This window comes from Cricetulus griseus, chromosome 2 (genome assembly GCF_003668045.3).
Source record: "Cricetulus griseus strain 17A/GY chromosome 2, alternate assembly CriGri-PICRH-1.0, whole genome shotgun sequence".
Lineage (NCBI taxonomy): Eukaryota > Metazoa > Chordata > Mammalia > Rodentia > Cricetidae > Cricetulus > Cricetulus griseus.
Window position 1 is genome coordinate 386,042,393 of NC_048595.1, and position 27,788 is coordinate 386,070,180.

Here is a 27,788-nt window from a genome sequence, read left to right on the forward strand (position 1 = left end):
GCAGCATTCAGCTGCTCAGGTAGTAGTGCCTCAGCTGCAGCCCCAGCTCTGACTCGAGAGCAGGGCTTTTCCTCCCCAGAATGTGTCCTACTGATGGATTTCCTGGTCTAATGCAGTCCAGGAATATCTCAAACCATCCCATGCCCTGCTGTGGGGAACAGAAGTGGTGACGACCCAGAACCAGAGCTAGTGGGGTTCAACCTCACACCACTCACACCTGGTATCTTCATCATGTTTTCCCTTTTGCACCTGTTGCTCTCACCCTCCACCTTAAAGAGACAGAAGAGCAGATCACCAGTGGCTAGTCCTCAGCACCAACAGCCATCCTGGGACATTTTTCCAATTTCTGCAGCAGCCATCCCTCTCTGGCTGCCTTCTGCTGCCCAAGCCCTGGCTGCTGAGTACATAGCTAATGATGCATAGTCTTGGTGAGGTTCACAGGCAAGTAGGAAAGGAGAGCAGCAACAAGCCCAGTAACAAAAATCACCACTATGTCCTCAGATGGAATCATCAGGGACCTCCATGGTAACCCTGGGGGAAGAAGAGGAATAGGTGCAGGCAGCATAAGACCCATGATCTGTGACCTACACATCACTCTGGGTATTGCCTCTTCACTTAGCCATCTTTCTCCCTTCCTAGCTGCCTTGAGGACCATTTTTCCTAAGAGCCCATGTTCCTTTCTGTCCTTCAGCTTCACAACAGTTTCCCAAAGTCTTTCACTCTCTCCCTCTACAATACTCTAACCCTTCTTGATGTCAGCTGATGCTCCAGAGCTGTTTGGTAGGAAAGTCAGCTTTCTTCTCTGGCATGGAGGCCTGCAGAAACTGGGTGGCTGGCCATGTGCTAGCAAGGGTGTCAAGAAGTCCCCTTCCTGCAGCAAAGCTGCTCGTGACCACAGGCTCTTGGAAGAAGATGAACTCAGGCTCCAGAAGAGGCATACAAGAAAGATAGCAACCTTCTGCCCACTAAGACCCCAAGATTGGGACAGAGGAACCCCTTGGGGGCAGACCCATGACACACTGGGTGATTCAGGTACAAGAAAGAGTGTGTCGTTAGTTCTCTCTTTATATAGACTCTGGTTCTAGAAACAACAGCACAGCCAGCCGGCCAGGGCCAGCACACTGATGGGCCGGGTGGGGTGGACTATTTACAAGCCCAATGCAGGGCTGTACCATGGCCGCGTCCCTAAACGGCTCAGCCATGACACCACAATAAGTTAGAGCTGGCCAGGTGGGGCGGGGCGGGGGCTGTACACACAAGTGCTGGGGGGCTCAGGGCCTCAAATACTGTCGAGGGCCGGGGCTGTAAACATGGCCGGGGCGGCCCTGCCCACCCCTAGTGGTCTGTAACGACTGGAAGCAGAGCAGCCCGGGCAGGGCCGGGAGGGGTCAGGCATCCGACAGGCAGCTCTGGATCCGGTCCACCCACTGCTGGGCCGAGGGTACATCCTGGGCACAGAAGTTGTAAACGCGACGTGTTGTCTTCACCTGGGAAGAGCAGGTTACTGACTCCACGGACCCCACAACTCCAAGCCCCTTGCCCCAGGTGTTCCCCACCCCTTGGCAGAGGCTCACATCAAAGAAGGCCTTCTCATCAACAGTCTTAGGGGCACCTATGGTGGGTGTGCCAGGTGCCACAGTTTCCACCTCTGCCAGGTCAATGACACCCTTGCATTCTGTGTCCACTCGGTGGTCATAATAACGCAGCTGGGGTGAGGAGTAAGAGGCACAGAGTTAGGATAGGCCTATCTTCCATGTTTCCCTTGTCCCTGCCACTCATCACTCACCTGGTGCTTGGTCTTGTCTAGGACAAACCAGCGGGCTTTCCAGGGCTTCATGAAGGCCCCTTTCTTGTACAGGGTGCCCTCATAGGATCTGCATTTGTACCAGAATCAGGGCCAAGTTAACCATCAGGTGGGGGACTACCTCTAGAAATTAGATGACTGGTCAGCCCCTCTCTAGTCACCATGTGACAGACACTGGGTCCTAAACACCAGAACTTTAAGAGTGCTGGGGAAGCAGCCCCATGTGACAGACAGCCCCAAGAGGAGGAGGAACACTTAGTCAAATCTGTGGAGGCAACCAGAGAAAAATGGCCCATCCAGGATCAGAGTAGGATGGATCCTGCCTGGCCCCAGTTTCATCTGTTGGCAGTCTTGAGGGTACCACTTGGCTCCATTCAGCCCTGCTTAGTCACCAGTTCTGCAACTCAAACCTCTTGTGATGCTGACCTCTACTTAGGCGATTGTCATATCTTCTACAAGTCCTACTCAAAGAAAATACTAAAGCTCTCCAAAGAGCCTAGCCCTACTAGAAATTCTTGTGTGGTCTCAGTCCCCAGTCCAGAAGTAGCTATGCAGCTGTAGGAGGCGCCTCTCATACCTGTTCTCACTCTCAGCTGTCTGGAATTGGCTGTACAGGGTGCTGGTGCTCCGTCGGGCAGCCTGACGAGAGCTGGATGTGGTTGAGCCACTGCTCTGGTCACTGTCCAGGCTGAGGCTCAGAGTAGAGCCCACAGGTCCCTCCTGTAGATATACACCTAACGAGCGGCGGTGGTGGGGTACAGTTGACACCAGTAGTGAGCTAGGGGTACCCTGAAGGAAGAAGAATGGAGTTTTATCAAGTCTCTTGGCAACACACATACTTGGTGTTCCTTGGCCCAGCCTACCATTCCCCACCCCACTCACACGTCCATCCTGCCGGCCCTCAAGGCGCTGCGCAGCCTTTACACGGTCCCAGGTGTCTTTCCAGCGTTCAGAAGGTCGGCCTAGCTCTGTCTCCAACCGCTGCAGCTCCTGAGGAGAATTGTGAACAAAAAAGAGTATCCAAGGGTTGGAAAGATGGCTCAGCAGTTTAGAACACAGAGCTGGGTTTGATGCCCAGTATCCTTACAGTGGTCACAACTATCTGTAGTTCTAGGGGATCCAACAGATAATTCTAGGATACATAATGCCGTCTTTTAACCTTTTGTAGGTACCAGGAATATATATGGTATATACATGCAGGCCAAACATTCAAACACACAAAGATTTATTTTTTTTAATTTAAAAAATACTTAAAAACAAGATGAATAACAGCAGAAAACTCTAGACTGGGTGGGCACAATGGCTTACCTGTGAAGGCATTTGCCACCAAGCCTGCCAACTGAAGTGCAAGCTTAGGACCCACATGATGGAATATGAGAACTGACTCCAGAAAGTTGACCTTTGACCTTCCACCCGCACACATACACAGACACACTAAATAAGTAAATGTAATTAAAATTTTTTTAAAATATATCCAGGCCAGTGGTGGTACATGCCTTTAATCCCAGCACTCAAGAAGCAGATACATGCCAATTTCTGAGTTACAGGCCAACCAGAGCTCTATAGCAAGACCCTATCTCAAAAGATAATAAAAATGACATTATATAGTTCATAAGGATATGAATGAGCACTGATTTTAGTATAAGTAATACAAGCCAGAAAACAATGCAATGATATCTTTTTTTTTTTTTTTTTTTTGGTTTTTCGAGACAGGGTTTCTCTGTGGCTTTGGAGGCTGTCCTGGAACTAGCTCTTGTAGACCAGGCTGGTCTCGAACTCAAAAGAGATCCACCTGCCTCTGCCTCACGAGTGCTGGGATTAAAGGCGTGCGCCACCAACGCCCGGCTGCAATGATATCTTAAAACTGAATGTAGTATGTGTGTTTGATGAGTAGTCTCTCAATGGGGGTGGGGGGTAGAGTAGGGGCTTGAATGTAGAAAGTTGCCACATCTGAATTCTATGGTCAGAGAAAATACCCTCTAAAAACAATAACATATGGGCTGAGTGTAGTATAGTGCAGTGGTAGAGCACTTGCTTCCCAGGCATGAAGTCCTGGATTCAATAACTAAATAACTAAAAAGAAAGAAGGAGAGGGAGGCAGGTAGGCAAAACCAGACACCGTGCTTGTCATGTAGTTCTACCTGAGAGGCTAAAATAAAAACAGAAGGATCACTTGAGCCCAGGAGTTCAAGGCCAGCCTAGGGAAACAGCAATGCCCCCTCTTAAAAATAAACAAGAGTTGAAGTGGTTTACAAATGTAATCCTAAAACTGGGGAGGCTGAAGCAAAAGGATCAAGAAGGAGTTCAAGGCCCTCTTTACCTACGAGACCTGTCTCAAAGAATAAAAACAGCTGGGCACGATGACATTTGCCTTTAATCCCATACCTCGGGGGCTGAAGCAGAAGGGTTACTGAGTATGAAGCTAGCCTGGAATAAGTGTGAGTTCCAGGTCAACTTGGCTAGAATGAGACCCTGCTTCAAATCAACAAACCAAAACAACAACAGCAAAACACTTTAAAGATAGATGGTAGATAGATTGGTAGGTAGGTAGATAGGAAGGTAGGTAGATTTAGAGACAGACAGACAGGATATATAAATAGGCAGGCAGGCAAAGGGTATGGCTCAGTGGCAGAGCACTTGCCATGTACATACAAGGTATTGAAACTGGTTCACTATCTACAACACCACCAAAAGGAAGGGAGAGGTGGGGGACATTTTCAGACAAAATAAAAGTTTGAGGAAATGAATGACCAGTAGATCTGTATTACACAAAATAGTAAAAGCTTTTCAGACTGAAAGGAACTGGTATTGATCTACATACACACAGAAAAAAGTGATTAAAGGCCAGACTGGAGTATGTCTGTTCTCCCAACTACTGAGGAGGCTGAGGCAGGAGGCTCTCCACTTGTAGCCAGCTAGAACAACTTAGAGAGACCTTGTCTCGAAAGAAAGAAAGAAAGAAAGAAAGAAAGAAAGAAAGAAAGAAAGAAAGAAAGAAAGAAAGAAAGAAAGAAAGGAAAGAAAGAAAGGAAAGAAGGAAGAAAGGAAGGAAGGAAGGAAGGAAGAAAGGAAGAAAGAAAGAAAGAAAGAAAGAAAGAAAGAAAGAAAGAAAGAAAGATCAAGTTACAGCTATACCTAGCATATATAAGGTCCTGAGTTCAATTTTCACTACTGGAAAGGAAAAGAAAAAAGATACTGGGAATGACAAGAATACAAAGTTTTTCTCTCATTTTTAAAACAAAGTTAACTAAGTAAAAATAAAATACTCTGCATTTATGCCATAGAAAACTAAGTGGCTCCAGTAATAGAAGACTGAGCTGACAACAGATTAAAGGGTCTTCTGGTGTTCCTCTCTCCTCCCCAGGAATAAGCCCTTTGGGCCAGGTCCCTTCAAGGTCCTCTGAGATGCTCACATAATCTTGATGAAAACACAGCCAGCACAGGAGTGCAAACCCTCTTCTCTCCTCCCCTCTCCTCCCCTCCCCTCCCCTGCTTAGGACCTGAGGCCCACACCCTTATGATTGCTCAGCCCCTGATAAACCAACCAGGGAGGCCATGACACAGACAGGACCTGCCATCCTGTATACTGTCCCAGCTACCACACACCAGCAACTACTACAGCTCATTTGGCCCTTTTTCCTTTCAAAAGGTCTCTGCCCTTGTTTGATCCTGATTCCTGAGCATATTTGCCCAGAAAAGATGTAAGTGGGAGGCAACAGTGACTCTCTAAGCTCTGAGGCCAGAACTAGGCAGACAACTACGCAGAGGCAGAATGGTTCCTAGGAAAACCTTGCCTACACTGATGCCCAGGTGCTGCCTAAGCTACGTAAAGCAAGGTATATCCATAGTGTAGATGTGGTCTGCACTGCAAAGGTCCCTGGGAAAGTAGATTAGTCCCTGGGTAACAGAATAGGAAGTGATGCAATCTTAGGAGGTGGGCCTAGTGGAAGGTCCTTGGGTCAGAGAGAACTTGGGAGACTCTGCCATGGCATAGTACAACCCAGCCCAGAGACTTAACAGAACTATAGTACATGCCCTTGAGCCTCCAAAATTGCAAGCTAAATACATTTCTTTACCTTGTAAACTACCCTGATTCCAGTATTTCCTCACAGTGACCAAAGCTGACTAATATACCAGGTTAAGGGACACACATATGCCAAGAGCAAAAACCAGGCCCTGGGTCTTCAGAGTGTTTGACAAACACTTTCTCATCACTACCATCTGCAAGCATCTATTAGCATGGGGCAGAGACCTAGGGACCACAATTAACCCCGAGTCAGAGAGCAGTTCATATGAGAGGGAGTCAAAGCCACCCTAGTTCCCAAGGGACACGAAAAACACCAGACCCTACTCTGGGGCAGCACACACCTCCAGCAAGCGTGAGATGGCATCAGGTTGGACTCGAGGGCGGCTGTCATAACACGGCCATACCACACGGCGCCTGCTCTGTGGAGCACCTCCATCAGGCCGTTCCTCTTCTGGAGGCTCAGGGGGCCCCTGGGCCAGCTCCCAGTCATATGGGGGGCCCTCAGCCAGTGTCTCCTCAGTGTAGAAATCCCACACTTTCAGATTGGACACATTGCTGTAAGGTCGCAGCACCTGGGAACAAGCGTTATGTTCAGAAGCTGGGTCATGCAGGAGCTGCTGCCCCAGCCAGGCCCCATTCACCTCTGTGTCCTCGGGTGCATATGTGTAGTTGTAGAACATGGGGGTCCTCTTGCTCAGCCGGTCCACATACTCCCACACAGACCTGCATGGCAGCTGGCCCCTGCGTTCACCCTTCTCCTCATACAGCAGCCCTACACAAGAGCAGCACTGAGCTTAGGCCCCTCTAACCCAGGTAGTCACCCCAGATTTCCTTCTTCCCTACATACCCAGCTCAATACGCTCATAGTCAGAGTCCAGCAAGAAGGTCCGAAAGCGGCGGGATGCATGGTGGTAACCGAGGAACTTGAGGTAGAACTGACTGAACTCAAACTCCATGGGGAACTGTAAATGGACCTGTATGAAACAGTGGGTCAGAGGTCAGGTTAGGTAAGCACGGCTCAAGCCTACCTACATGGAAACCTACCTACCTACCTCAAGCCTATCTACCCACCTGGTGTACACAATCTAGAAACTGCAGGAAGACAGGTGTGAAGCCACTGCTTTGCCCAGCAAGGGTGTGGGCCCCACGGTGGCTGAAACGATGGCCAAAGGATAGCCACTCCTTTTCCACTAGCAGGCGGAAGCCCTCCAGAGTGCGGTAGAATGGGTCTGAGAGCAGCTGCACCAAGGATACCACCTGCCAGCACCACCAGATGTCAGGATGATATGTGAGGACCTTCCCCCAGCCCCTTCCCTGCATCTGCCACATACCTGAGTGGTGATGTCCCAGCCATCCTCCAGGCTCACCAGGACAGAGGAGCCTGAGTCTAGCAGCTCCACTACCAGCACCGATATTTGCAGCAGCTTGTGTATCTGCAGGAACAGGCAACCCTTGAACACTACAGCCAATCAGATCCCAGAGGATAATGCATCCACAGAATCCTGGTCATACTTGCACTGAAGGCCTGTGTTCCTGGTTGCCCTGCCCTAGCAGGTGGCCGCCCTCTCACCGTACCCACCCCTCCCAGAAACCCCATGACGAGGAAGGCAGATTCACAAGTCCTTGTCCTTGCTGAGTGTGGTAGAAGATGTCTGTAATCCAAGCACCTAGGAGGACTGCCAGGAGTTCTAGGTACATTGCTACATTGTGAAACCCTGTCTCAAAAAAAGAGTAAGTCCCTGCCCTTCAGGTGCTTAGCAGTCCCTATTCCTAAGCGATGGAGCTGTCATAGGGCATCAGTGACACAACATCCACTTCCATTCTCCAAAAATGACAAAGCAGCAGAGGGCCCCCTCCCATAAGCCAAATTCCACAGAGGACATGAAATTCCACCCCGAACACAGCAGACTGGCTCCAACATCCCTTTCACTGTTGGCCTGCCCAGACACCATGATACTACACAGGAAGTGCCCATCGCCTCTCCCTTCTCCTAGTACCCAACATGTCAAACAAGCAAACTCTGACCTAGAGGCAGACCTAACACCCAGGTGGGCAGAGAGGCAGAGGCAGTGCAGACCTGAATCAGCCATTCCGAGTCCTCCAGTGAGCGCAGAAAGGAAGCCGCACTGGGCTCAGTGGCAGGGCAACCAGGTACACAGGCCTTCAGCAATTTCTTGAAGCTGGCTTTCACCTGCCTTGCCTCAAACACCTCAATAGGCACCAACTCCCACTGCTGCAAGGGGTCTGGGCGCACACCCTGGAAGAAGGCCAATGAAAAGCTGTGAGCCATACCTAGCCCTGTATGCTCCCTGCCTAGCCCTGTGCCCCTCCCCCAGTTACCTTGAGCTGAGCTTTGTCACCAATGATGTAGAGGGCTGCACGCTGTGGCCGCAAAAAGCCAGAATCAGGTGGAGTTCCGTTCGTGTGGGGGGTGCTGAGGAGATCTCTGCCAGCTAGCCTAGAGCCCACATCAGCACCAAGCCCACTGCTGCGACCACTGGCTCGGACACTGCTCCATTTACCTGCAAAGGAGATACCAAGTAAGCACCAGCTTGAGGTCAGGGCACCACTTACCTGGGGCTGGCTGGGCCTGGCCTCCAGGGAGGGGACTGAGTTTCCAGGCAGGGCAGAGTGGTCGGCAGGCCATGAGAGGGAGCAGGACTGGAACATACAGATGCTGAGGCACACGGGGGATGGCCTATGTTAGTGTCTGGAATGGGCTCAGGTGCTGGGCAGGTAAGTAACTAGGGCTAGGAGGAGTCAGTTGTGCTAGTCTGTCACAAAGGGGGCGTTAGTGCTGGGTATGGAGGGAGGTATTAGTGCCCAAGACATACTCATACTAGGGGGCCATCAGTGCCAGGTAAGGGAAGAGCCCCAGTACGGTACCTCGGGACGCAGTCCATCTGGAGGCCGAGGCCGCCATAGGGTTGGACAGCGTGGTGACCCTGGCTCGGGGGCTGGGCACTGAGGGCACAGCAGAAAGAAGGCTCAGGTTTAGTCCCAGGCCTGGGTTGCCAGAGGCTCCCACCAAGCCCCACTCCCAGGGGTCAGCAGCAGGATGGGCCCTTGTCTGGTCCAGGCAAGGGTCCTCCCCACTAGGGCAGCTAAGCATAGAGAGTCTACAATACTGGGAAGGGTCAGGCTTTGCAATACGAAGCTCTGCTTCAAATAGCTCCAAGCAACCCTGACTTCAGATTTTTCCTAGACCCTCTTCCTTTAGTTTAAGGCAGGGATTGTCTATGATAGACAATTCCAAGACGTGTTCAACATACAACCAACCATGTAGTATCCTTGCCCAGAACAAAACACAAGAGGTACCAGAGAGCCTCAGCCTGAAGGAGACCTAAAGGCAACTGGAAGAGGAAGAAAGAAGGGCCAGAGGGATGGGAGGACAATTTAACCCAGAACATGAGCAGATCTGAGCCAGGACTGCACCAAGAACAGTTCAGGCTGGGACAATACGACAGTGTCTGGGAGGAGCCTCAGTCCCACCTCAGGTTTACCTGACTATGTAGAGGTCTCATGCAGGACACAGAAAAAGGTGTGGAGCAAGACAGCGTTACCCCATCTGATGCAAGAATCACTATGACCAAGCTCAAGGCCAGTCTTCCACACCCTGACAGTTTCCCTACTTGCAGTGCATACAGGAAGGTTGCAAGCTGGAAATCCAAGTAGGGCTGAGGGAAGCTAGACTCCTGATCATCACTGGACAGTCGGAGGATGGCCCTACACTTTGAATTCACAACATCACAGAAAGCTAGAGATGCCCAGGGGTCACTAGGGAAGGTGCAGGCTGACACTCTGAGGGAGGATGCTGCCTGAAGATGCCACTCAGAATTTGACAGAAAAACAGACTGTAAAGCACATTTAATCACACAGAGATTACGTATTCTCAGGGAACTGCAACATGGGTCAGTCTGGCCTATCCACCAGACTGGTATCTCCTGGTGATCATGAGAGCAGACTTGCTGCCCTGTCCTCAGCACCAGTGGCCAGCAAATGTTAACAAGAGATGAAGATCACTGACGAACACTGGTGAGTACAGATGAGAACCACAGGTTCCACAAGGAGTGAAGAAGCCTGGGGTTGATAGGCTACAGAGAAAGGGAAGGGCAGACAGCTGCAGGCAAGAACAATAGACCTGGCTTGCTGTGGTGGCACATACCTTTAATCTCAGTACTTGGGAAGCAGAGTCAGGTGGATCTCTGTGAGTTCGAGGCCAGCATGGTCTACAGAGTAAGTTCCAGGACAGCCAGGGTTACACAAGAGAAATGCTGTCTCAAAAACAACAACAAAAGGACAATAGACCTGGGTAGTCAGCTTATAGGAACCAGATAGACAAGACAGTCAGACTTAAGGACCCTGGGCTAAAGATGGTTCTGTTCATCCTAAAAGCCACCAGGAACACTATGCCCTCAGGAGCTGATCCCAGAAGAGAAAGTGCCACAACTTCAAGTGGCGGAGGGAGGAACTGGAGGTTAAAGCCTTGCATATAACTACCACTTCTTGAGCACACAAGGTGGACTGGGGCAACTTATTCTCAAGTGATACTGTTACATTAGCTTGCTAAGATGGGCTCTGTAGTCTGTGGTCCAAGAGCCCAGCAGATGCCACACCTAGTTCTGAGATAGATTTCCAAGCACAAGAACCCAACTTGACACACACTAGAATTGGTATTCAAGTTAGTGGCTAGAGTTGTTAAGTCAAAGAATCAACTGCTAAGGACCCAAGCATCTACCATCCAGGCCATGAGAATGAGCCAGACAATTCACTTGCCAGCCATCACTGGACACAGGTTATCTGTCCTCACAGATAAACGTTGAGAGCAGACACAGCACTACTCTTTTACCACCACCACCTAGACCAAGTGTGTAAACACAATCCAGCCCAAAGCTAGTGCTGGGCAGTAAGTACTGGCAGCAAAAGAAGGGGCTCAACTAATAGCCAGAGGCACACACCTGATCTCTGGGCTTCCTTCAGACAACAGACCCAACGCATAGCAACAGAAGACACTGCACACAATCATGATGACAATAGTTCTCAAGTAGGGAACTGGGTGGGTAGCTCACAAGCAGAGGTCAGCATGGGAAAAGGTTGGCTTGGCACCTCCTTTAGTGTGTTCAGGGTGCTGTGGAAGTATACAGGGAAGGGGAAGACAAGGACAGCAAGAGCAGTGCAGACGAGACCCAAAGAGCAAGAACAGAAGAACATGGAGGCCAGGAATGGGCAGAGTGACAGGTGGAAGGGGACAGGATAGAGGAAGGATGAGAACATGACTGTAAGGGTGTTCCAAGGGCTGTAGGCATCAGCAAACATAGCAAGGTAGCAATGGAGCACCTGTTGGACCCAGAGGCCTCAGGTAGATGTCCTGGTTTAATGATGGAGGGGAAATGGACAGGCTTATGGTCAGAGGAGAGAGGGCCTCAGGCACTCACCTGGTCTGGACAGTATCCCTGCCCTGTCCCAGAACACGGAGAAGGGTCCCTCTCTTTGTCCCATACCCAACATTCACAATCAAGCCATTTCTGCCCCCTGCTGGTTGGCCCACCATGAAGGCTGCCACAGCCTCAAAGTCCTCTAAGCTCTATGGCCACCATTCACCCAAAGCACCCTCTCACCGTGACTACCCATGTGGGCAGAGGAGAAGCTACTAAGTGTGTTTCGTCCTGATGAGTCAGCATAACGGGGCATGGAGCTGACCACAGCCTGCAGGTACTTCTCTTGCTCCAAGCTGCTGGAATCTGCCTGGGTCTGGCCTGAGAAAGGAGAAGCTGGAGCTGGAGCTGAAGCTGAAGGAGGTGGAGATGCAGGGTAGGTAGGCAGACCCAGGCAGAACAAAGAGGAGTACCTGGAGAAGGTGTATTCTGGGCCTTGAAGAGACCAACAACACCCTTGCCATGCAGGCCCCCAGAGCGTAGCAACACAGCCTTGGAGCGCCCACTGCGCCAACAGACCACAGGGAAGCGGTTTTGGCGGTAGCAGCGGGACACACGCTGCAGGGCATTGTCCTGGATGCTCTGGGGAACAATCAGCAATCCTGGATAGCTGCAGGAGTTGAAGGTATCATGAGGGCAGCTCTAGGCTTTGCCCCTTGCCTACCCACAGAGCCTTACACAGAGTAGGTAAGAAGAGCCAACAGGGTGAACACAATGGAATATATCCATGGCTCTCAGAACCTCAAGGCCAAAGGCACTTTATGCTTATCTGGGCACCTGCACCAAGCCTGCAGCCCAACCCTCTATCCACCTCCTCCCATGCTCCTTGTTTCTCCAGGATCCATGGCTGGACCCACAGCAAGCAGGGAAGGTGTCCAAGCACTGCCTACGACCCTAGTTAGCCCTGGAAAATCTTCCTGGCGTGTCCTGGCCAGCCCTCACCTGCGACATATGGCATACATGCGATTAACAGGAGAGATGCGAAAGGGCTCAGACTTGGCCCGGCTCAGGCTGCTGCTCAGGGTACCTAGTCCAAGGCGCTGGTAGTCACGGCAACATGCCCGTTCCACCAGGCTGCTCATGGTCATGCGGTCAGAGGGCTTCAGGGCTGAGGACGGGGTCAGTGTGCTGGGCTCCAGCTCCTCTGACACTGTGCCAATAGTATAGTTGGGGGTCATCACCCAGAGACCACCCAACCCAGCCCAACCTCTATGGAGTCATCTCTGTTAGGGAACACACAGATTTCTCTGACCCTGCTCCCACCTGAGATCTCGTCCTCCTGGTCCTCGGGGGGTGGCTGGCCCCGATGCTCCCAGCCAGGGGGGTTATATTTCTTCCGAGTAACATACTGCCGCCCAATGGTCTTCTTAGCATTCTTCACCAGGTTCCGGGACAGGGTTCTGTGGTATAAAAGTCCAACAGAGATGAGAGGGCAGAAAGCGCAGGAAGACTGTGCTAGGTGCACAGCAAGCATCTGGCTGCCATGGCTCTGTGATCCAACTCCATACCTGAGAGAAGGACCCTTGTCCTTGGCAACCCGCGGCGGCCGGCCAGGTGTGTGAGCTGAGCCGAGCGTGAAAGCGAAGGTGCCCCTGATATCTGTTGGGTACCGAAGTTTGTGCAGCTGTTTGCGGAAGAGCTCAGCGCTGTCAGATCCCACCTCCTCATCAAAGGCCATTTTCAGCAGCTGGATCAGACAAATAAACCCTCAGGACTCTAAGTGGCCATTAGCTCCTCTCAATCAGACAGCATTCAGTTCACAGGCTTCCTTCTTATGGCATGCACACCACAGAGGTAGACAACCTGTGCCTTTTCAGGAAAGGCATCATGTCCATGTCCAGGGTCCAATGTATATAAACTGTAAATTTCAGTGACTACTTCCTGTGCTCTCAGCTTAGACAGTACACTCAAAACCTGGACTCAAAGGTCAATGCCCCAAGGACAAAGACAAATAGACAGAGGCCACTATTTCAAAAGGTCAGGTGATACTAAGCTGAGAGCCAACATGCCAGCCGCATGTCACTAGCCTACCACCGGCAGGAACCCACTTACTTATGGAGCTGCAGCGGACAGCCATCTCCTCACCTGGAATGTGCAGGAGCGGAGCTGCAGACCGTCCTGCAGAAGCTGGTCCACAGGCGTCTGGACACTAATGCGCTTCTCCTTGGTCAATGCCGCCACGGGGAAGGAGCGGACTACCACCTGTTCCCCCACTTAAATAGGTCAAGTAGTCAGGAGGGGAAGGAGAAGCAAAGGGTACGTATCTCAGGGCACCAGATATGGGAGCACCATGGGTCTATCTCCCATAGGGCTTTGATTCTTGCAGAAATGGGAAGGGAAAACAAAGTCTTATCTACTCTAAGAGCTGGGGAGGCACAGAAAAAGGTCCAAAGGCTTACCCAGGGGGTCAGTAGGCATCCCCGTGAAGATGACGCGGTATGTGGTAAGGAAGACGGCACCCTCAGCTGGGAGTAGTGCAGGGCCACCTCCACTGCCTCCCACACCCTCCTCACGCCCATCTGGCAGCAGGTACACTCGAAGGCCGTCTAAGACACACTCCTCACCAGGCAACAGGCGTGGCCTCAACAGCTTGGGCTATTCAAGAAAGAGGAGAAACTCACAACACAGCCCAGGCCTCAGGTACCCACAGCTTGTCAGCCACTACTTACCTTCTGTATGGGGGGCAATCTCTTGCTCTCACGGTGTACAGCCTCCAGGGTCTCAATGTGCATCTGGACAATGTCTAGGGGACAGCAGGTCTTATCCCTCAGGCCCCTACAGCCACCCATCTGAGGAGTACTCCCATGCCCAGTATCACCATACCTGGCACCATGACGTGCAGTCCCTTGAGGTGGTCGCTGGTGACCCCACTCTCCGTGCAGACCTTGTCCACAAAGCGGTTGATGAAGCGGACCACAGCCCCAGCCACATCACACGTCTCTGCATCTTCAAAGCCACTCTCTGTGTCATAGCTCTCAGCCACACTGCCCGCCATGCTGGGCCAGGAGGGGGTGTGTGGGCACCAGCACCACCACACCCCCACCATTAGCCATATCCCTGGCCCAGGCCTCACCACTGGCCCCACCCCACCTGTTGGTGACCAGGCTGTTGCTGGCACTCTCCAGGTCTCCCAACCCTGCCCGCTCCCGCAGAAGCCGGCTCTTGCTGCTGTCCAGAGGCAGCAGAAGGTAGCTCATGCGGTTGGCATAGTGGATGGCCTGGCTGAACACAGTGCTTTCCTCCTTCTGTACCAGCTCCTGCTGCTTTTCACGGCTTAGGGTTGGCCATAGGCGCCGCTGCTCTGAAGCCACATCCAGGGCAGATCGCTCATCATCCTGAGATTGTGCTTCCCCAACCTCCTGTTACAGCACAAGAGTCAGCTGGGACCAAGGACCCTGCCCCCCAACCCAGCCCAGGCCCAAGAAGTGTGGCACACCTGGGAGGGGCTCAGACGATCATCAGCAGGCTCCAGGTAGAGGGCCCGGATATGGGTCTGCACGTCCCCATAGAACATGGCCTCCCAGAACTGTGGTGTACTCCACACCACATGTTCCTGCACACAGCTGTATGCAAACTGTGTCACCCCTGGGCTCAGCTTCTACAGAGTGAAGTTGGGAAAGGTCATGTGCACATAGGCAGACAGATTACAAAGGAACCCCAGTCCCACCGCACTGCCAACACTTACCCGGCAGAAGGCTGTGACCAGTGGCAGCAGTGCAGCTGCAATTCCATGCTCATCCAGGGAAGTACAGTCCTATAAACAGAGCCATGAGTGACAGGACCCCCTCCTAGAGAGCATCCATATCCAATCCCATCTCTCTGGCCTTCACAGAGCAGTATCTCCACCACTGCCACCTGGAACTGTTACTTCAGGGTTCAAAGTCAATTCCAACAAGGGCCCCCTTCAGCTCCCCATTCCCCAGAGACTGTGGACCTCCCGTACCTCACCACATGGGAGAGACTCCTGCATCCCATTTCACTCTCACCTCATGATCAGAGGTCTCTTAGAACTGCCAGTCACAACGACACTAGAGAACCCATGTCTACCCACCCATGCAACATCACCGGTAAGATGAAGAGACCAGCTTCACCTGCAGGCAGCAATTCATCATGCGGACGACAAAGTCAAACTGCTGATGGTCTAGAACTGCACGGTTCTGCTGTACATGCAGGTGAAGCTCATGGGCGAGGCAGCGGCGGGCAGCTCGCCCCTTCAGGGCCCTGAGTACAGCTGGAAGCAACTGGAGGCAGAGACACAGGAAAATGTAGAACAGAAGGCAGCTCAGGGGAAATCCCTACCCAGTGTTAAAGTGGAGACAGCCAAGCCCAGGCTCCAAGCACAGAAAACACCAAAAGCCAATCTAAGTCAGGTGTGCTTAGGCTCTGGTTTTCACTGACCAGTACAGACTAAATCCTCCAGCAGACCTAGCAACTCCACAAATGACAGCTCATGAGGACAGAGGTATGCCTGGTGCTGGCTTCCAAGCAAATGTGGACATATGCTCTCAAGGGAGGCCCTACAGGAACACCACACAACTGTTATTAAAACCCCAGAGGTGTTCATGAACACAATGAAGGGCAGAACAGCGTGCAAGAAGATTATTAAAGCAACCAAGCCAGGCATGGTGGCTTATGCCTGTAATCCCAGCACTGACGAGGCTGAGACAGTAAGAGCAAAGCCACCCTGGCTTATATGTGAGTTCCAGGCCAGACTGGGCTACAGAGATCCTGTCTGAAAAACTCCTTCCCTAAACAAACAATCACTCCAAAAACCCACGGCATATACAGGTCTACACTGTGTGTGGTGTGCCCACTATACTGCTGTCCATTCAGATGAAGGAGTATCCTCCTATCCACCCAGCCACTGCACAGGCTCAGCATTTACCACACTAGAAGAAAGAATTGCATCTCCTAAGAACTGCTGCCCCCAAGCCCAGATTAGAAGTTCCACCTGACAAATCTCACCTTCTTTGCTTCAAGCATTTTCCCTTCAAACACATAGGAGATGCAATTCCGCACGACCTCCAGGCGACGCGCACTGTTGATGTGAGGCCCACTGCATCGCTCTAGTATGGCCGCTAAAGAGACAGGACACTGTCACTTTAACTCCTGGCCTTGTACACATCCTAAACCAGCTTGTCTTCCCCTTCAATTTACATACTCATGGGAGGCCCTGAAGGCACAGTGGTCCTCCTCTCAGCTTTGACAGCTGGGGGTGCACCCTGCATCTTGGCCGCAGCCTGGTCCACAATCCACTGAACTGTGCCCTCATCTAGCCGGGGAAATGGCCGGTGGGTCCGCCGCAGGTGACTGGCCTCACCTGGTCTTTGCACTTTGTGCATTGCCACAGCTGGGTATGGGTTTTCCTGAGGGAACATAGGTAGGCATTGGCTAGTGGGCCAGGACCGAAGTGGTAGCATGCCCTCCATGTCACCCACCATACATTCTTATAAAGTTGCTCCGCTAGCTCCTGAACATGACGAAGGACACGGTGGGGATGGTTCTCGTCTGCACGCATCCGTGCTACCTCATGAGCCACCAGCTAAGGGGGGGGCGGAAGAAGATGATGAGGGTCAGTGGAGTGGGTTGGGAGAGGGACAGGTGGGCAGACAGGCAGGACTATACCTCATCAAACAGGTCTGTGGAACGGTAAGGGACCCCTCGCTCTGATACAAAGCCTGCAAAGGCCATGCCTTCCAACACCTTCATCAGGAAGTCATCCTCCACCAACCCACGCTGGCCTAAGAACGCTGCCTGGGAGAACACCAAGAAGTTAGCTCCTCATGGACTCATGGAGCCAGCTCCAGCCCCAGCCCCACAGCCTACCTTATGGAAGCGAATGACGGGTTCTGGATGGATGCGCACGATGTGCAGGCACCATCGGTAACCCTGCAGGAGCTGAGCAAAGAGTCGCAAAAAGACAGCACGAAGCTCCTTGTCCTGAGAGAACAAGTCATTGCAGGTGAGTGTCAGGTCCATTTAAGGACCTGGGTATTTCTCTCATTCCCATTTACAGCCAGGCATAGGGTTTCTCAGGCCCTCTGGCACCCCCTTTTGCCTCTCCCTACAGGGCTCCTTAGCCAAGTGAGTCCTATAAGTGCTAAACAAATAACTCCTGTTCATGGCCCCTTCATTGGTTCATTGTACCGACTCAGGAACCATCACCACACCTATCTGCATAGCTCCTTCCTGCCTAGACTCCAGAAGCCTGAGGTCAGCTTGGAGGGAAGCTGAGTGTCTGAGCACCATCAGCCTGGCCACTAGAGGCACTGGAATTTCTACACCAAAGCAGCAGTGATCCCCACCTGCATCTTCAGGGAGGAAGCAGATGTTGTAGGGGGTGGGAAGGCGAGGTCAGCCAACTCCAACTCTGGATCCAGGACCTGCGGAAGCAGAGAGGAGCAGGGACAACTGCATGGTGACCTTAGGCTCCGGGTTCCCTGGCTATCAGGTGATGGCTCCCACAAGCCCAAGGCTCCAGCCCCACCCTGGCCCCAACCCTCACCATGCTGAGAACATTGTGGGTCTGGCTTTGTAGTGGCTCTGGCAAGGGTGGAATGTGCACACACTCAGGGACAGTCACCGTCCCTCCATCAAGATCAGCAACAATCACGTCCAGCTGTGCACCAAAGGGAGCAAGTGGTGAGAGACCAGCAAGCCTAGGCAGTGATGCAAACATAAGGCACAGCTCTTACCAGCTCCTGAGTCTCTGCCTGGAAGGCTGCATTGACCCCGATGATGAAAGGCGTGGGGGTGCTAAGGACTTCTAGCAGCTGTGCCGGCAGGATGGGCACATAGGTGAAGCTGCAACAGGCCCAGAAGACATTGTCAGACCCAGAGGATACAGAAGTAGATAGCAGGACCAGAGGAGGCCAGGAAGAAGGGCTAGGCAGAAAAGCACCTGTATCTGAGAGGGAAAAGCAGTGCCAAGAGGCCCCTGCAAGCATCTGCAAGCCGTTGGTAGCTCCTGGACAAGAAGAGGACTTTGTGCTCAGTAAGGGCAGCACAGAACAAAGACAGCACATTGGTGATGCCTGAAGAAAGAAGACAGGCATGGTGAGGGCTCCTGTTCCTACTCCAGTACACAGGGAGCACCCACACCTCTGACCACCAGTCCCAGAACAGGAAATTGGGGGTTGGGTATAAGATGCAGTCTCACCCAGCTGGCGGAAGAGTAGGGCCACACTACAGCGGCTAACAGGCAGTGAGTCTACCAGTGGAGTCTGAATGACCTGCCGGTCACCAGCCCCCAAAGAGATGGTTCTCTGTAGGAAGAAAGTGAACAGAACTTAGAGTGTGTTGAGACTTGTATCAGATCTGAGCACTTGGGCCCAGGTAAGCTGAACAATCTTGAGATGGGACTGGCTTAGATGTCTGGAGGGAAAGGTCCCACCCTGCCTCTGTTGGCTGAGCAGTGCTGCAGAGAAAACTCAAGGTAAGGGGTGGGGATCTGCATCTGATCTGAGTGGGGCAGGACCTGAGTAGGCAGAAGAAACAAAGAATCCATACCGCTCCTTCCTCAACAGAGTCCAGCTGCACAGGACAGACAGACAGAGAGACACCATTAGACACAGGGCACAGAGTATGAAACAGAACGATACATGGACAACAGCATCCAGAGACAGGCACACACCCAATGATCAAGAAGTTAGAGACTGAAAAAGCAGGCCCAAAGGTAAAGGTACAAAGCCAAATAAAAAGACAGGTCTAAGAACAGATGACAAAGGATGGCACCAAAAGCAGAAGGGAGTATCTAAGGCTTTGGGCTATGGTGTGCTTGGCCAGCCAGAATATAAGTACCCATCAGGTACCCCATCCCACCTCCTATGACTGTACCAGAAGGGCCTGTGGCCATCCAGCTGTCTCTAAGACCCACCTGAGATCCCCCAGCCAAAGGGACGGTACATGTAAGCAGGTTCCCGATCACATTCTCGAGGCACACATTCAGGCCCTCCACATGGATAGCATAGATGAGACCAAGGCTATTCTGCAACAACCAGATAGGGGACAGTGGTATAGCTGACAGGGATACCCCACACACTGTCTTGCTGCTTTGGTGGCCCTCCTCACCCTGAACACTTCTGTATGGTCCAGTCGAGACACCAACACCAGAGTCTTGGGAGCGAAAAGCTGGCCAGGCTGGGCTGGTGCTGTGGACGACAGCCGTGCCTGGCCTCCTTCATTTGCCTCATCCTCCTTCTCTGTGCCATCTTCAGTGCACACCACCTCCTGCAGACAGAAACCCATTCTCCTGGCTCTCATCAGAGTCATCCCATGAGCTCAACTGGCAGACAGAGGTGACTCAGACCAGCCTTCCCCAACAAGACATACCCCCAGAGGTAGAGCAAGCTGGCCATGGCTCACGGCTCAGCTTCCCATGTTGCACACCAGAGCTTAAGCTGACCTGTGTGGACTCCACTGGCTCCCAGAAGGTCAAGCAGGCGCAGTAGTGCCTCTCAGAGTTGATGTCAGTAAGGACAGCCACAAAAAAAGTTGGCGGATTCCTCTCGGGACATAGTTGCCACCCACTGGGCTGGCAAAACTGTAGGGAGGGATCAGCAGTTATTGTCTGCAAGCACACCTAAGAAAGAAATAGCCCCCCCTCCCCACACCTGCCCTCAAGCAACTGCACTGCCAGGGCCTAGAGTTGCAGGGCATACAAAGCACCTTTTTATTAGCCAGGGAACACCTTAACCTCCTAGCCTTAGCCCTGTTGAAGGAGGGCTTGGGCCTCACCATCTAGGGTAAAGCCTACAAGGGACACAGTGACATGAGCAAGACACCCTGCCTGACAGGCCAGCTACCCCCAAAAATGGACCGGATATGCCCTTATGCTATGCCTCCACACTCACCAACTCAATGCCCTGGGGGAAAGGGTTGTCCTCCCAGTCCTTCTCCGGGAAGCGCTGCAGGATCTGGCCCTGGCCTTCCCCACTCCCTGAGAACAAGAGCAGGTGGTCAGAGCACCCTCCCACTCCCCACTACCCACCCCTCACACTGTCAAGACTATCCCAGGATGGAAACAGCTCCTTCTCATCTGGCACCAGATCAGCCAAAGTTCCCAGATCTACCATTTCTCTAAACATACTTCTATACAGATAGGCCATTGGATAAACTACAGACCTCAAGGCCACCATAAGGAAGACAGAGAAGCCCCCAATCTTCCTCCCACCTACCAGCCCAGCCTAACCTTTCACTGTATAGGATCCTCTCAGGGAGGAGCAGAGTACTTCTAGCTGACTCAACATCTTCCCTGACTGCCAACCTGCAGGTTTAGGCCTCAACCCCTGCTAGACAGTGAGCACCATGCAGACAGTGGGCATGCCTGGATATACCCTTGGGTATCCTGGTGATCCATCACCTGTCTGCCCTAGGGCCCATGCCCATGTCTGTTATCTGTATGGAATTCAAACCTCAGCTTCTCTTATGCTGGGGGTGAAAACACCAACCATGGTTCCAAATTGCTACCTATCCACAGTACCTCAGAGACAGTTCCTCTCAGAGCACAAGTCTCAGTCCTCAGAGTTTAGCAGGTACTGCCTCTTTGAATGCTGGAGCTCCCAGGCCCCCTTTGTCTATACCAGCAGGGGAAGAACTTCTAAGTACAGTCTATATAGGTGGAGTGAAAAGTCCCTGCCTGGGGCTTACCCCTACACCACTAAATCAGGAGGTAACAATGATGACATGTGACAACTTCATTTGCCTCATATACTCATGGTAGATGGAACATGGTATGGCAGTGGTTCTCAACCTTCCTAATGCTGCAACCTCATGTTGTGGTTACCCCCAACCATAAAATTATTTCACTGCTATTTCATAACTGTAATTTTGCTACTGTTTGTTATGAATCATAATGTAAATATCTGATATTCAGGATATTCGATATGCAATCCCCAAAGGGGTCACAACCTACCGGTTAAGAACCACTGTGGTATGGAAAGACAGGCCTCCTCACTTTTGCTCTCACATATACAACTTCAAGTGCTTGCCCACCCTTCCCACGGACCACACTCAACGTTGATGCTCCCACCAGTAGAAGCAGCAGAAGCAGATATTGAGGGGAGGATGCTCAACATGAAAGTCTTTTCAAGCCAGGCAGCGGTGGCACACACCTTTAATCCCAGCATTTAAGAGGCAGAGGCAGGCAGATCTCTGAGTTTGAGGCCAATCTGGTCTACATAGCTAGTTCTAGGACAGCCAAAGTGACACAAAGAAAGGAAAAAGTCAAAAGATGAAAAAGAAGTCTTTTCATGGATCCTCCCCAACTAAGCCTAAGTCCCAGAAATCTTCAGTGTGCAATGAGCCTGCTAGGATATGGCCTCACATCCATCCATCCTAGTCCACTTGGGCACAGTTGTGCTGAATCCCCAAGTCCAACACAACAGTACACAATTCCCAGAACCCCTAAAAGCAAAAGAGCTCAGCTGCAACCATGAGAGACCACCCATCTCTCTAGAACCATGGAGAAAATATCAAAGATGTGAATACTATGAAGGTTGCTGCTAAGCTGGAGGTGGTGGGGTGCAAGGGCCTATTATGACTCACAAAACCTCAGCTTCCTGCTCCCCTCCTCCCACCACCAACACCCTGCAGGCGAGAGGCAACAGACAAGGAAGGGACAGGTGTCTGCTGGTGTCATGCCTACCTACACACTCCCATGCACCTGTCCCACACCAAGACAAAACCCCCAGGGGGTCTCTCAGATCCCACCCTCAACAGGCCTAGGTAGTGAATGTACACAGACGCACACGCAAGAGCGCGCATGCATACACAGACACACACACACACACACACAGACAGACAGACACACACACACACAGACACACACACACACACACAGACACACACACACACCTCCCCCAGTCATGGCTCCTCCCCCCACCCACTCAGGCAAGAGCCTCCTTGTGCTCAGCCCTAAACCACCATCTGGGCCCAGCCCTGGCTGGCACCCAGGGCTCACCCAGTTCTTGCCACGAGGCAGCAGGCGGAGGAAGGAAGGGGGGTGTGCAGACAGGGAGAGCAGCTTCTGCTCTGCAGCCTTCCCCCAAGGCCAGAAGGGCTAGTAGCCTTCTGAGGGTTGTTTTTAGCAGCTTCTGCTCCCAGGGGAATGGGCACAGAGAGGATGGTCTTCATCTATTGCCAGCATCCCTCATCCTGTGAAATGTTAATTCCCACTTCCCATTAGCCTTCAAGTCTTCTGAAGGTTCTACACTCTGAAGAGCTCCTTTCCTGAGACTTCCAGCTGCCTCACAAAGGTAGACGGGTGGACAGCCCAGTGGGCATCTCTCTCAAGCACCTTCTCTGTACCTTCCACAGGCCAGGATTTGACCTTCAGGTTTCAGTCTGGTGCCGCCGCCGCCGCCGCCACCACCACCACCACCTTCTCCTCTTCCTCTTCCTCCTCTTCCTCCTCCTCCTCCTTCCTCCCCCTTCCCCAAGAAGCTTGCTATCCACTCTCTACCTAAATCTGGGGCCTGTAGCAGGACCCTCCAACAAGTATAACAATCCTCTCCAGGCAACTGGTATACCTATCAGACAACAAGTTCCTGTGCATGGCACAGACTACAGCCTAATTAGGGCTTGTTGAATGCTCATAGTCAGCTATATGACCTTCCTCCCCACACCCAGACCAACTCAAACCTCACAAACAAACAGGTTCCTCAGTCAGAAGTGCAGAACAACTTCCGGAGCCCAGAGGCACAGCAGGCCCTCCCAAAGACCATGAAGAAGCCTTGTAACTCTCTCCTCTGGCTTCTCTGAGACCTCAAGACTGCTGGCTTGCAGTTAGGTGAGGGATTTTGCCATGTTCCTCTATGCCTGTCATCCACTAAAACCTTTTGGAAACAAGAGTAACCTGCAATGGCTGTACTTGACCCCCTAAGTACTGCCCACTTTGGGTAGAGAAGAGAATGAGCACCCTCCTTCCCTATTCCAACACTGCTAGGACTGTATAGCACAGCCATACACAGCAAAGCAGTGCTCTTTGGGGAGCCTGTGGAGGGCAGACACCAAAGACCACTCAAGCAGAGATGGGAAGTCCCTGACCCACTCTTGAACCCACACAAGGAAAACACATTAGGATCCCTGTACTCAAAGCACCTCAGCAAGAGCTTCCTTCAGCAACCAGGCCCATGCACGCTGGGGGCCTGAGTGGCAGGCGGGGTGGCAGAACACAGACCATGTATTCTGTCATCTGCTGGCAGCACCCCATCACCAGTGCCAGGCTCCGATGCCTGGAGGACCAGTCGTGGACAGTGTGCACTGTGGGAAGGCAAAGAAAGAATGGCAAGCTTCTGCTGACTGACCCACCACACACCTCACCATACATGCTGGACAGCACCGAACAGCTGCTGCCTCTAAGGAACCCAGCTATATGAAAAGGGAGAAAGAACAGAAGAATACCACCTTCCTGCTTTTCAAACTATCAGACCTCAGCATGACAATGCCCCAGGGGAGCTACAGCAGAGGACATATGTGGAGGAAGCCTACAGCTTTTTCAGTTTTTCTCTCTCACCTGTCCCCAATCTATAAACAGACCACAGCAGCTTGAATCCAAAACCTTGGACCCTTAAGCTTCCAGGGTGGGGGGCTGGGAGGAAACGGCAGCCATCCCAAACAGCCCCAACCTGATCTAGAGGGAGGGCAGGGCCATGGGTGGGGACGATAGATGGGGCCCAAGAATGTGGCCACCTCATTACCATCAGGACTGAAGGAGGCCAGGTCATGCAACAGAAGTAGTTTTCTTGGGTGATGGAGATCTAGCTCTTCCTCCCCAGCAGTAGTAGGAGGGTACCTGCGGGGGTTAGGTCAGGAAAAGTGTCTGCTAACTGAGCACTGGCCAAGCTTCAAACAACTGACCACTTTTGGGAGCTGTCTGGTCCTCATACTAAGGAAGGTGACAAGACAAGGCACACACTGGGTGTTCCCTGACTCACCTGGTGAGGGGCCTATGCTGTGCCAGCTGGCATCCTCTAAACTAAATAGTCCAAAGTAAAAGGGTCACACACAGCCCAGCCATTTACTCTCTGTAACCTTGCCTTCTTTCCTGGAGAGGTCATCAGCTGTAACCATTAGCAACCAGAATGCTACCTTAGGTAGGACTCTGGATCCAACCTAGACAGCTTTAAAAGGCATGCAGCACCCAGGTCCCCCACTTAGCAGCTCCAAAGAAAAAATTCTGCTTCAGAACAAAAATAAGGTCCCATCTCACTCATACACCTCAACCTAAAGGACCATGCATCCCCGCCCCAGTGTCCTAGGGCAGCCAGTACAGCAGGCCCTTCATCTTCTTCAGAGGCACCTACCTAGCAATGCCCACATATCTGCTATCCAAAGTCTAGGTAGATGTAAACTGTTTTTCCTTGGGCTAATCTGTTATAGCCTCACATGTGAGTGTCTCTGACAATCTCATAGTAGCTGAGATTAGTGGGATTCATCACATTTCAAGATGAGGAAACTGAGGCTGAGAGAGCCCAATGACTGGCACAGGGTCAAAGAATAATAAAAGAAGGACAACTAATATAGCAGGCTTTCATTTGATCCACCAACCAGCTCCTAAATCATGATACGATTTATTAGTTATCATAAGACTTCTTATTAGTTATGAATGTTCGGCCTTATCTTATGCTTGTCCAGCTAGCTCTTAAAACTTAAATTAACCTGTTTGTCTACATTTTGCCTTGATGCTTTTTACCTTTCTTTCATTCTGTATGTCCTACTCCATGTCTGGCCCTGGGCAATTTTCTCTTCTCTCTCTCTCTCTCTCTCTCTCTCTCTCTCTCTCTCTCTCTCTCTCTCTCTCTCTCTCTCCTTCTCCCTACCCGCCATTCCTCTTCCTACTTATTCTCTCTACCCACCAGCCCCATGTATCCCTCTACTGCCTAGCTACTGGCTGTTCAGCTTTTTATTAGACCAATCAGGTGCCTTAAACAGGCAAGGTGAAACAAATGTAACACATCTTTACATAATTAAACAAATACTGCAAACAAATGTAACACATCTTTACATCATTAACAAATATCTGCTACATAAAGAAATACAACACATCTTTAAAGCAATATTCCACAAATAACTAATTTTCAGTGTGCTCAATTTTGGGTCTTTAGCTCTTGGTACTAGTACCCTTTATCTTTAGCCCACACACCGGACCCAATTCTGGACTGGTTCCTCAAAGAAATGCCTTGAGGCTGAGTGGTTAGCCAGCGACTAGTCAACTCTGACCCTACAAGGCAATGCTTAGAGGGCTCCATGGCCTTCTGTTTCCACCGTGATGGGTAATTTGAGAATGACTCCTTCAAACCATTCAGGAAAAATAGCTACCTTTGGCCTCAGCCTTCCATCCTGTCCTGCTCAGAGGTCAGAGGTACCTATCTGTTGTGTGACTCTATCAGTAAGCCCTGGTGTCACAGCAAGCTTTTCATGGAGACCACCTACACCTCCTATGTCACCCTCAACTTTCACACACCCCCACACCACACCTATCTGACCTGGTCTCTGCTTGAAGTCCCTCCCTCACAAAACATTTTTCATGCTGCTCTCACCACCAGCCAAGTCCATTTTGTATCCCTCAGCCCAGGCCCAGCACCCAGCCCTGGCCCCCTAAGAGTAAGGCAGCCCTCAGCCAGCTGTGTTTCCTGACTCTCCAGCAGCACTCCAGTTCCAGGTGGTGCCTCACTGACCTTCACATGTGCCTTGGAGCACCAGGCTCTCCCTCTGTGAGGCAGTGCAACACTGATGGCAAGCCCCCTGCTCAGAGGACAGAGGGATGAAGACAGCGTGGTTTCTGCTTTTGAGAACTCCCTCTCTGGAGGGAAAGACAGATGCTCATGACTGAGTGAGAGGGTACAGAAAAGCATCTGGAGACAAAGATGATAATGGTGAAGAGGTTTCTCAGTGGGTATAGGGTCTAGCATGTGGATATTAAACAAAGGTACAGTCCTATTGAAGACTTAGCAAGAAGAAAGGCAAAGACGAAAGTGTAGTTCCTAAATGGTGACTGACAGCTGAACTGAGAAGCAGCAGCATAACTGTGTGGAAGATAACTGGAACACAGTGGGAGGCATTACCTCTAGGAATTAAGGGCTGCCTAGTCTGGCCACACAGCTGTCCCTAAGATTCTGCCCCTCTGCAGGTGGAATCTGACAGTCAGAGTGCAAATCCCTAGCCTTCATCCCAGAACCACACTCAATTTCTCTGTGCCGGATTCTACTCTAAAGATAGGGGCAACAGCAAGGCAACCTCAGTGGACTATTGGGAGGAATGAGATCATACACACAAAGGGTTGTGCTGGGCCTGGCACACTAAGGACTCTAGCCAACACCCCAACACTGTTGTCTCCATGGCTGTTGCTGATGTCACTGTCAGGCTCCGTTTTCTCCTACCCCCTGGGCTGAAGGGCTCTTACACACAGGTGCTAACCCCAGATCAGGGCCTCCTAGACATGAGCACCAATCACCACACTGATCCCCCACTGAGGGCCTGGCTTGCAGGCTTGGACGGCAGGGCGAGCACCAGGAATGCTCTTCTCCAAGTCTGACACTTTCTTCTGAAGTCCAGCTCAATACCAACCTATCCATTTGGGCGATTTCTGAACCCCACCCCCTCCACTGCACCCCATCGAGCATGCTTGAGGGTTTCAGAACTAGCATTGGGTCAGAGAAGCTGGAAAACCAACGTTCCGCCCCCCTCTCTGAAATTCCCAGACACAGCCAGCGGCAGTCGGCCAAGGCGGGGTGCGCCCATCCCACCCAACTTGGAACCGGGGAGACTGAACTGCAGCAGGACCCTCCCACCTCCCACACCCGGGCCACACGCCCCTACCCACCTAGGGAGACCGACACAGGTGCCCAGGTGTGGGAGGACAGCCCTTACACAGGCCGAACAGTCTGAGGTCCTCGCGGGCTACCGCGGACGCCACGGTGGCTAATAACCTCCGAGGACTCTTTTCGCAGGCCCTGAGAGCTCGGCCCCAAGTCCTAACCCTGCCTCCGACCGGGTCTTTTCAACCTCGAGTCCTCAGTGCCAGAGTCCCCAGCTCGTCCCTCGGCGCTCAACCTCGGCACTCACCGCGCGGGTGCGGCCCGAACGCCACCAGCACGAAGTAGTCCGCGAGCCGCGCCATGGCAAGGGGCGCAGGCGGGCTCCACGGCTCGAGGATTCGATGGCGGCGCGCTCATGGCCCGGCGCTGGCCCTAAGCTGCACACTTGGGACACCCCCGGCCCGCTCCTCTACAGCGCTGCTGGCCAGGGCTTCCGCCGCCATCTTCCCAGCCAGCCGGCCCGCCCGGGCGCTCCGTGCGCCTGCGCAGTTCTGCCCCTCCCGTGTAGGCGGGGCCCCGTACCGCACACTTCCATTGGTCTACCCGGCGTGGGGCGGGCCCAGAAAGTGCTGCTCCGCCCACTACTTCACGCTCAAGGACCAGCTCAACCCTTTGGGCGGGTGAAGCGGACGGCGGCCGGGGCGGGTCAGCTACCTCGATCCCACGGCCGACATTTCGACCTGAGACGCTCGTCAGGACCAGGG

At 52.2% G+C, this 27,788-nt stretch overlaps 1 protein-coding gene across 2 annotated transcripts; it reads right to left on the reverse strand.

Moving 5' to 3' along the window:
* Nucleotides 1–1,042: 1,042 nt before the first annotated feature.
* Nucleotides 1,043–27,557, reverse strand: Sbf1 (SET binding factor 1). Of its 2 annotated transcripts, XM_027396255.2 has the most exons (41): nt 27,332–27,557; nt 20,119–20,204; nt 19,671–19,808; nt 19,337–19,495; nt 19,143–19,253; nt 18,426–18,531; nt 18,168–18,300; nt 17,962–18,070; nt 17,772–17,885; nt 17,572–17,649; nt 17,093–17,206; nt 16,892–17,020; nt 16,710–16,808; nt 16,428–16,632; nt 16,232–16,344; nt 15,358–15,507; nt 14,952–15,020; nt 14,703–14,864; nt 14,357–14,625; nt 14,090–14,262; nt 13,936–14,009; nt 13,666–13,861; nt 13,352–13,479; nt 12,775–12,953; nt 12,530–12,666; nt 12,209–12,416; nt 11,680–11,876; nt 11,450–11,587; nt 8,718–8,795; nt 8,172–8,353; nt 7,909–8,088; nt 7,163–7,264; nt 6,903–7,088; nt 6,679–6,805; nt 6,473–6,603; nt 6,173–6,403; nt 2,687–2,794; nt 2,382–2,593; nt 1,787–1,874; nt 1,575–1,706; nt 1,043–1,487 (listed from the first exon to the last, which is right to left on the reverse strand). In XM_027396255.2, exons 1-41 carry the CDS (start codon nt 27,384–27,386, stop codon nt 1,389–1,391), a joined length of 5,685 nt encoding a protein of 1,894 aa, XP_027252056.1. In that variant the 5' UTR covers nt 27,387–27,557; the 3' UTR covers nt 1,043–1,388. The 2 variants fall into 2 exon arrangements, with proteins under 2 accessions (XP_027252056.1, XP_027252057.1); XM_027396256.2 differs by lacking the exon at nt 8,718–8,795.
* Nucleotides 27,558–27,788: the final 231 nt, after the last annotated feature.